Source organism: Chrysochloris asiatica, unplaced genomic scaffold (assembly GCF_000296735.1).
Source record: "Chrysochloris asiatica unplaced genomic scaffold, ChrAsi1.0 scaffold00233, whole genome shotgun sequence".
Taxonomy (NCBI): Eukaryota; Metazoa; Chordata; class Mammalia; order Afrosoricida; family Chrysochloridae; genus Chrysochloris; species Chrysochloris asiatica.
In genome coordinates this window covers 116700-126251 of record NW_006408751.1, presented here as the reverse complement: position 1 = coordinate 126251, position 9552 = coordinate 116700, and the positions used below count along the sequence as shown (strand labels likewise).

General features: G+C 35.5%; 1 protein-coding gene across 1 annotated transcript in view; it reads right to left on the bottom strand.

Moving 5' to 3' along the window:
* LOC102838153 (E3 ubiquitin-protein ligase E3D-like) overlaps positions 1 to 9552 on the bottom strand; it is a 125620-nt gene that overhangs the window by 79054 nt on the left and 37014 nt on the right. Inside the window, exons 5-6 of the mRNA XM_006873278.1 lie at positions 2911 to 2980; positions 1557 to 1665 (exon numbers count right to left, since the gene is read on the bottom strand). Of these exons, the coding sequence (XP_006873340.1) occupies positions 1557 to 1665; positions 2911 to 2980 (179 nt within the window). The remainder of the gene's footprint in view (positions 1 to 1556; positions 1666 to 2910; positions 2981 to 9552) is intronic.

The following is a 9552-nucleotide window of genomic DNA, read 5'->3' as shown; positions in this document are numbered from 1 at the left end:
AAGGAGGAGATCTGGGCAGCCAACAAACATATGAAGAAACATGCACAATCACTAGCCATTGTTGTTTTTGTTGTTAAGTACCGTGGAGTCAGTTCTGACATATAGTGACCCTGCAGAGGGTTTCTGAGGAAGCAAATTTTTACAGGAGCAGAAAGCCTCATGTTTCTCCTGCGTAACAACTGGTAGTTTAGAGCTGTCGACTTTGAGGTTAGGAGCCCGATTTGTAACCACTATGCTACTAGAGCTCCTTTGTTGTTGTTGTTTTTGTTAAGTGCTGTCGAATCAATTCCGACCCATACCAACCCTGTATAGAGCTCCTTAGAGAGATGCAAATCAAAACAACAATGAGATATCATCTCACACCAGCAATAACAGCACAGATCAAAAAAGTAGAGGATAATAAATGCTAGAAAACATGCAAAGAGACTGGGACCCTACATGGGGTATGAGATTCTGGTTGAGTTGAGTTGGTAATAACATTTGAAAGTAGACAGTGGTGATGCTTCTACTAAATGGTAAATATAATTAATGTTACACTTAAAATGGCTAAATTGACAAATATTTTATAGTACATTTTATCACAATATTTTTTTTTAAAGAATAGAATTACAATTTTGGAATGTATAAAATATATTGGGAAGTCTAGAAACCAAAGTGATTATCTCAGGGTACTGACCTTAATTATGACTTTTAATTTCTTCTTGTTTTCCTCTACTTTCCATGTTTCATTTGAATAAACAGGAATATCAATAATTATATATTTAAAATCCAGGGTAATTAAAAAAATCAAAGCAATACTACTTATATTTTATATAAAAGCATAAAATAGAAAAATAAAAGTGAATGAATATTATTCTAACCATGGTAAAAACTAATCCTGGTGGTGCAGCAGTGAAAGCACTTGGCTGTTAACCAAAAGGTCAGTGTTCAAACCCACCAGCTGTTTACTGGAAGAATGATGTGGCAGTCTGCTTCCACAAACGTTGTTGTTGTTGTTAAGTGCCGTCGAGTCGGTTCCGACCCATAGCGACCCTGTATAGTGTTTCCGAGGCTGTAAATCTTTACAGGCGCAGAAAGCCTCATCTTTCTCCCATGGAACAGCTGGTAGTTTCGAACTTCTGACCTTGCAGTTCACAGTCCGATTCGTAAGACTTCTGGTGTGGCACTATAGGATCAGTACTGGACTTAGAATCACAAGGTTAGCAGTTCAAACCTACCAGCTGCTCTTTGGAAACCCTGTATAGGGTCACTGTGAGTCAGAATCGACTTTACTTGACACCACAAACATTATAGCCTTGGAAACTATGTGGCAGTTACATTCTGTCCATCAACGTTCCTATGAGTTAGAGTTGTCTCAACAGCGGTGGGTTGGATTTGGTTTTAGCTTGTTATTCTTATAACCTAGCACATACTGGCACTTGATTAGATATAATCAAATTACGAGAGTTTGATTTTTGAGTAAAACTGATAATAAAGAAAACTTTTGATCATTTATTTTCTAGATCTGTAATTTAAGGGCAAGGAATGACAAAAATAAGGCTACAATAATTTCTTACCAAGATATATGTTTTCCCATCATGACCTTGAATAGTGAATCTAAAAGTACTTCTAGCAGAAGAGAGTTCCACCAGACACTGGGCAATAACACTCTGGACAAACTGAGACCTGTTTGAACAAAAATCAATTTTCACAATGTGCCTTTCATAATAACTTTAACTGGCAAGAAGAGCCAAAAATACCCTCAGGTTACCTAAAAGGCAGAGAGACATTTGCATGTCAGACTTTTCTATATTCCGCCTATTCCCTCACAAATTGTGCTAAAGTGGATTTTAATGTATTTCAATGAACTTGTGTTTGCTCCGTTCTTGTAAAGCCCCTTTTTCAAACCTTAATATATTTTCTACACCAAACCTAAGTATTGCCTCCTACTGAATAAAAAGATACCATGTTCGAACAAGTCAATATTTCATTTGTGCTGTAACACATTAGACAGTGAATAACTTAAGTTACAAAGAGAAGTGAGAAATTTCCTCCTAAACATTATAGACACTATTGTCTATATGGTTTTCATTTGCATTTCTTTAAAGCCAGCTCTTAGGGACAAAATCAAAGTATTTATACAAAGATAAAATTCAAGGCTATATTCAGACTGCCCTAAGTTTTAGATGTCAATAAGTAAACTGGAATAAAGACATATTTCAGTTAATTTTTGCTTACAAACTAAAAAGATTCAACGAAAAGAAAAAAAAACACTAACAGATTTAGTGACTATCATTTTTTAAAAATATAGGAGTCATTTGAAAGCTGATCCATGTTTCAAATATTAAACAGGTCAATTTAAAACCAAAAACAACTATTCAAAAGCCTACTTTGGAAATATTGTCAGGAGGGACCAGTTGCTAGAGAAGGATATCATGTTTGTTAAGGTGGAGGGATAGAGAAAAAGAGAAAAACCCCCAGCAAGATGGATTGGCCAAGTGGCAGCATCAATGGGCTCCAGTATGGCAACAATAGTTAGGTTGGCCCAGGACCAGGCAGTGTTTCCTTCTATTGTGCATAGGGTCACTATGGGTCGGTACTGACTCGATGGTACCTAACAACAGCAACAACAACAAATGATTAGGTTGTAAGGTCCTGGATATCTGTCACATAGGACGAAGCAAACAATAACAAAAAAGAAAACTTGCTAAATTAGATTTATATGAGCAAGTTTGTCTGTAATGTACGTAAACACAACCTAAATAAATAAATCCTCATGTCTTTTGTATTTGTGGTTTGATTTAACTATCAAAAAGTCTCTTTTCTTTTTTTTCCTTTCCAAATAAAAAGAAATATGTAGGAATAAATTCCCAAATAATCAACTTTGTCAAAATCTGAAATAACAGAGTAAGCTTAATTTGCTATTGGTACCTTGGTAGAATGGGAAAATTTCTCTCAGACGGCTGAATAATTACCTCTGTCATATATAACTTCATGGTTTCTAGAAACAAAAGAAGAAAATTAAGAACCTTCTCTATACAATGTTATCTTTATTGTAGGCATGTCAGCCCCAAATTATGACATTCCAAATTAAATATTTAATGTGTTATTGAAACTAATATCCAATAAAAATGTTTCCAATTTAGTTTCTCAATCCAAAGTATTGATGACCACAAAGAAACAATTCTGAGCCCTCAGTGTCATTTTAGAAATGTATGCCTCAAAGGGATCTGTTGTTGCAAAACTCTGCTAACAGATAAAATATGCAAATTGTATCACATAGTCTACTTATCCAGAATCTAATCATTTGGTGTCCTCATTTCTCTAAACTAGCCATGAGCTCGAGTTACTGAAAACGATATTCCAGTTATAGTATCTCAAAACCCATGCTAAGAACCTCAGATTAGTATTTACCCAGAATCTCACTTTATTAACTTACAACTCTTAAATATCTGGTTATTGATTACTTATTTGAAAAAATATTTTAAACAGCAAATTAGATAATAGAAATAAAAGTAAAAGCAAGGATTTCATTTTTAAACATTTATGAAAAATGTTGAAAGAAGTACAAATTAAAATCATATTAAATCTTAACCTTGAAATAACAAAATATGCAAAATATTTTAAATGATAAGGCACAATGTTGCTGAAGACAAAAAGAAATGGATATATTTGTTCATATATCAGAACTGAAAATGACCTTAGAAAAGTCTCAAAAATGTTCATTAATTATGACATCAAATTAAACATTTAAGAATTTACTTCAAAGGATGGATAAATTAATTAATATATGCATAAATGTATTTACAGGATGATGCTCATAATAATATTAATAGAAAAGTTTGAAGAGTATCTAAAAATTGAGGATGAGTTCCCAAACTCACAGCCATCCAGCGGATTCCAACCCTATAGGACAGAGTAGAACTGCACCATAAGGTTTCCAAGGAGCTGCTGGTGGATTTCAATCACAGTCCTTTTATAAACAGGTAAGTGCTTTAAGCACTGCATCATCAGAGCTCCTTGATGAGTTAAACAATTACAAATGTAAGCAATAGAATTCTATGCAGCGATTAACAAGAGCATTATCAAAACATTTTTAATAAAGGAGCTGCTCTTCATAGATTTTTTTGAAAACTTTTTCAAATGCTCAATGTAACATATGTTGTGTTAAATGCTGACCAGTTGGTTCTGACTCATAGCAATCCTGTATAGGGTTTCTGATGAGTGGCTGGTGGGTTTGAACCACTGATTTTGTGGTTCAAACCGACCTTGTGGTCCAGTTCTTTATCCTACAGTGCCATACTAGGACTCACATAGAGAACGGTAAAAAAATACTATCGCTAGACAGCTTAACCAATTATTATATATACCAAAAGCCACAATGGTGAATTTACGTATTTCTCTTCAAAACCCTGCTAATTTTCACTTTACTATTTTGAAGTTATATTATTAGATGCAGAAATGAATCCTTTAACCTTTTCACCTCAACTCTTGTTAAACTACAATTAATTTAAAAAAATTTAAGCCAAAAATTATTATTATTTTAAATAGTTAATATTCATTTAGTGTTATCCACATATTTACCACTTTCTTTATTATTCCGTCTTATAACTTAGACCATCTACTTGGGGAGATTTTCATGATGTACAGGTATGATTTCTTTTTAAAAGAAAGTATTGTGGTTATTGTTAAGTGCCAGCAAGTCAGTTCTGACTCAAAGCAACCCTTTATAGGGTTTCTAAGGATTGGCTGGTGGGTTTGAACCTCCAACCATGAAGTTAACAGTGTAGTGCTTCAGAGGAACTATGGTCATTGTTGTTAAGTGCTGTTGAGTTGGTTCTGTCTTACAGTGACCCTGTATAGGGCTTCCAAAGAGCTGCTGGTGAGTTTGAACTGTCAAACATGTTTCAAAACAACCTTGAGGTCAAGTGCTTATCCTATGGTGCCACGCTAGGACTCCAAAGGAATTACTAGCGAATTATTCCAGGTTGTATTTGTCAAAAAATACATTTATCTTTGCCTTCATCTTCAAAGTTTTTTTTTTTTTTTTGCCTGATATAGAATTCTATATTAAATGATTTCTTTATGCTCAGTGACAAAATTATTACACTATATTCACACTTTTCATTACTGCTGCTCCTTTAAAGGTAATCTACCCCTTTTCATGGTTGCTTTTAAGATTTTCTCTTTGTTATTAATGTTCTACAGTATAATTCTCATATGTCTAGTTATACACTTCTTATTTATCTAACTTGGGCACTATTGAATTGGAGTTCATCTAGTCTCTTGGATCTGCAGATTGTTACATTTCATCATACTGGGGACATTTTCAGAAGTTATCTCTTCAAATTTTACATATGTTCTATTCTTCCCCTATAACAATACATTGCTGCTCTTGTTAAGTGCCACCGAGTTGGTTCCGATTCATAACAACCCTGTATAGGGTTTCTAAGGAGTGGCTGGTGAGTTTGAACCACTGACCTTGTGGTTTAAACTGACCTTGCAGTCCAGTGCATTATCCCACAATGCCACACCAGGGCTCCAAACATACATTGCTGTTGGTAAGTGACGTCTAGTTTGTTCCAACCCATAGTGACCCTTTTAGACATAATGGTCTACATTTTCTATATTTTCTTCCTTTTTGTCTCTCTGTGCTAGTTACAGGTTTTTCCTCTGTTCCCTAGTTCTTTCTAAAAGCTATGTTAAACCACTGAATTTTTTTATTTCAATTATTTTTTTCAGAAATCCTTTGAATATTTTCCAAATATGTCTTTTCTTTTGTTAAATGTAGTGAGAGTGATTGTTTTAAAGTGTACATCTGATAATTATAGATAATGTCTATTGTTTGCTGTTTTGCTTAGTTCTGACTAACAGAAGCCTGCTTTACTTAGGTGACTGTATGTTTGTTTAGTTTTATGCTGAAAATTGTACTTGAAATATTAGAATGAATGATATAGTTTTATAATAATGTTGTTATTAAGTGCATCAAATCTTTCCTAACTCATAGTGACCCTGTATAGGGTTTCTAAAGAGCAGGTGGTTAAGTTTGAACCACAAACCTTGTAGTTCAAACTGACGTTGCAGTCCAGTGCTTATCCTACAACGGCATACCAGGATTCCATAATAATAAAGATGAAGATATTTTCTTCCAAAGATGATTTAATTTGCTTTTTTCAGGTATTCACAGTTATGTCTAGTACATGACAAATTTGAGATTTTAAGTGTTTAAACAATTTCTATTAAGCATCTTTAAGTTCAAATTTTGATCGAGAATTACCAATTAGATCTTTGTTCAAAAACTTCCAATTTTCTGAGACTTTCTCTTTGTTCACTCATCAACTTTTCTATCAATTCTTTGACCATTTTTATTATAGTTGCTTCAACATCTGTGTCTGCTAAATCCAACATTTATGCTTCCTCAGAGTATATTCATTAATGTCTATTTCCTTGAGTTATGAGTCATTTTCATTATTTGCATTTATGTCTAATAATTTTTGGAATAAAGTTGGATATTGTTGCAATATTGCTGTTAGGTGTTATCAAGTTGTTTCCAATTCACAGCAACACTATGTACAACAGAACAAAGTACTGCCGAGTCCTACACCATGCTCATAATCATTGTTACATTTGAACCCAGGGTTGCAGCCAATGGGTCAATCCATGTCATTGGGGGGGGTCTTCCTCTTTTTAACTGACCCTTCACTTTACCAAGAATAGTGTCCTTCTCCAGGGATTGGTCCTTCTTGTCCACATGTCCAAGGTACAAGAGATGAAGTCTTGCCATTCTTCCTTCTCAGGAGCATTCTGGCTATACAGAATATAGATCGATTTGTTTTTCTAGCAGTGCATGGTACTTACAATATTCTTCACTAACACCACAATTCAAACACATCAATTCTCTCATCTTCCTTATTCACTGTCCAGATTTCACATGTTTACGAGGCAAATGAAAATACCACGGCTTGGGTCAGGGGCATCTAAGTCCTCAAAGAGCTATCTTTGCTCTTTAACACTTTGAAGAGGTTTTTTTTAACAGCAGAATGCAGTACGTCCTTTTATTTCATTGCTCCTTCCACGATCAATGATTGTAGATCCAAAAAAAGGTGAAACCCTTGACAAATACAATGTTTCTCTGTTTATCATAATGTTTATTGGTCCAGTTGGGAGGAGATTTGCTTTCTGTATATTGAGGTGTAATCCTTACTGAAGGCTATAGTCTTAGATCTTCATTAGCATGTGCTTCAAGTAACTCTTCGCTTTCAGCAAGCAAGGTTTGTCATCAGCATATGGAATATTGTTCATGAACCTTCCTCTTTTTCAGATAGTTCAGCTTTTGGATTATTTGCTCAGCATACAGGATGAATAAGTATTGTAAAAGGAAGCAATGCTGACACACACCTTTTCTGATTGTTAAGTCATTCAGTATCCCCTTGTTTCGATCGAATGGCTGCTTCTTGTTCTATGTGGAGACTCCACATGAACATAATTAAGTTTTCTGAAAGTCCCCATTATTTACAACATTATCCATAGTTTGTTATAAGATCCACAGAATCAAGTGTCTTTGCATAGTTAATAAAAACAAGTTAACATTTTTAGGGTAGTCTCTGTTTTCGGCTAAGATCAATCTGATGTTAGCAATGGCATCCTTCATTCCATGTCCTCAGGTAAAGTCAGCTTGAATTTATGGTAGTTCTCTATTGATTTACTGTTATTGAACTGTCTCCAGGAAAATTTTACTTTCCTGTGATAATAATATTGCTTGATAATTTTTACATCCTACTGGGTTACCTTTCTTTGGACGGGGTACAAATATGGATCTCTTCCAGTTGGTTGGCCAAGTAATTGTCTTTCAAATTTCTTGGTATAGTTGTTTTCCACACACCTTTACTTATTTTTCAAAAAAGGTAATATGGGTCGTCTCCAGGATGTTGTTAAGAGCCCTCAAGTTGGCTCTGACTCAAAGTGACATTGTATAAGTTTTCCAAGGCTTTAAATCTTCATTGGAGCAACTGGCGGGATAGAACGTCAGACCATATGGTTCACAGTGTAATGATTATCTTCTGTTATAGACTAGTGAGCTGTAATACACTGTAGCCACTATGGGTCTTATTTTGTTCTTCTAAGGGTTGCTGGTCTGTTGCTGTAGTAGGCAATTAAGCACCCTGGACTCAAACTGTGAAACATGTCTCTCCACAGTGTACAGTCAATGATGTCTCGATTTAGTTTTAATTTGCTTAGTTGCTTTCCTAGAGTAGCCACTGCAGGTGCAGTGTTTAAATGTTATTAAATAATCTTATGGCCTTTTTGCTCCCCAAATCCCCCCCCTTAAATTTCTAGTTGCTCGATACCATTATTAAACGGAATCCACCATCTCTGTACAGTAAAGCTGTGGAGTTTTGTTGCCCAAGCTGGGGAAGATGGCAATGTCCTTAGGCAAGAAGGTCATATACTTACCCAAGGCAGTAGTGACTTTTCAAGGCTAAACCCGTCTCAAATTGTCACTTCACTTTAGTTATTTTCCAGTGCTCACTATGGTTTTGTTTTGTTTTTACTGTCAGTTGTATAACTTGTTTATTTTGTTTAACAACCTAATATCTTGGTGATACAGCTGGTCATAGTCTCTTTAATGGCTGCATGTCATCCCATTACATGGAAGAATTTTTTTACTTTAGCTTTTGAATGTCAATTGATGTCTATATGGTATTTAGAATCTTTTGAAAATCTCTTTATCTTTATTATTACCTGAATGACTAGTTTTACCATTCTGTTAAGTTTATTAATGGTTACCAGAGATAGCACAGAGTGGGACAGAAGCAGTCACTGCATAGGGCTCACTGCATAGGGCTCATCTAATGTTGTTAGATGCCACCGAGTCGATACCAAAACAAAGTGACCCTATGTACAACAGAACGAAACACTGCTCAGCCCTGGGCCAATCTCACAATTGTTGCCATGCTTGAGCCCGTTGATGCTGCCACTTTGCCAGTCCATCTCGCTGGGGGTTTTCCTCTTTTTCTCTGACCCTCCACCTTACCAAATATGATATCCTTCTCCAGTGGCTGGTCCCTCCTGACAATGTGTCCAAAGTACGAGAGATGAAGTTTGGTTATCCTGGCCTCCAAGTAGCACTCTGGCTTCACTTCTTCCAACACAGATCTGTTGGTTCTATGGGCAGCCCATGGCACTTTCATTATTCTCCTCCAACACCACAACTCAAGAGCATCAATTCTTCTACGCTCTTCCTTACTCATTCTGCAGCTTTTGCATGCATAAGAGGTTATTGAAAATACCATGGTTTGGGTGAGACACACCTTAGTCCTCAAGCTGACATCTTAGCTCTTCAACACTTTAAAAAGGTCGTGTGCAGATTTGCCAAATACAGTATGTCATTTGATTTCCTGACTGCTGCTTGCATGAGTGTTGATAGTTGATCCAAGAAGAATGAAGTCTTTGACAATGTCAATCTTTTCTCTATTGATAAGAATGTTGTTTACTGGTCCAATGGTGAGGATTTTTGTTTTCTTTACATTGAGATGCAATCCATATCGAAGGCTGTGCTCTTTGATCTTCATC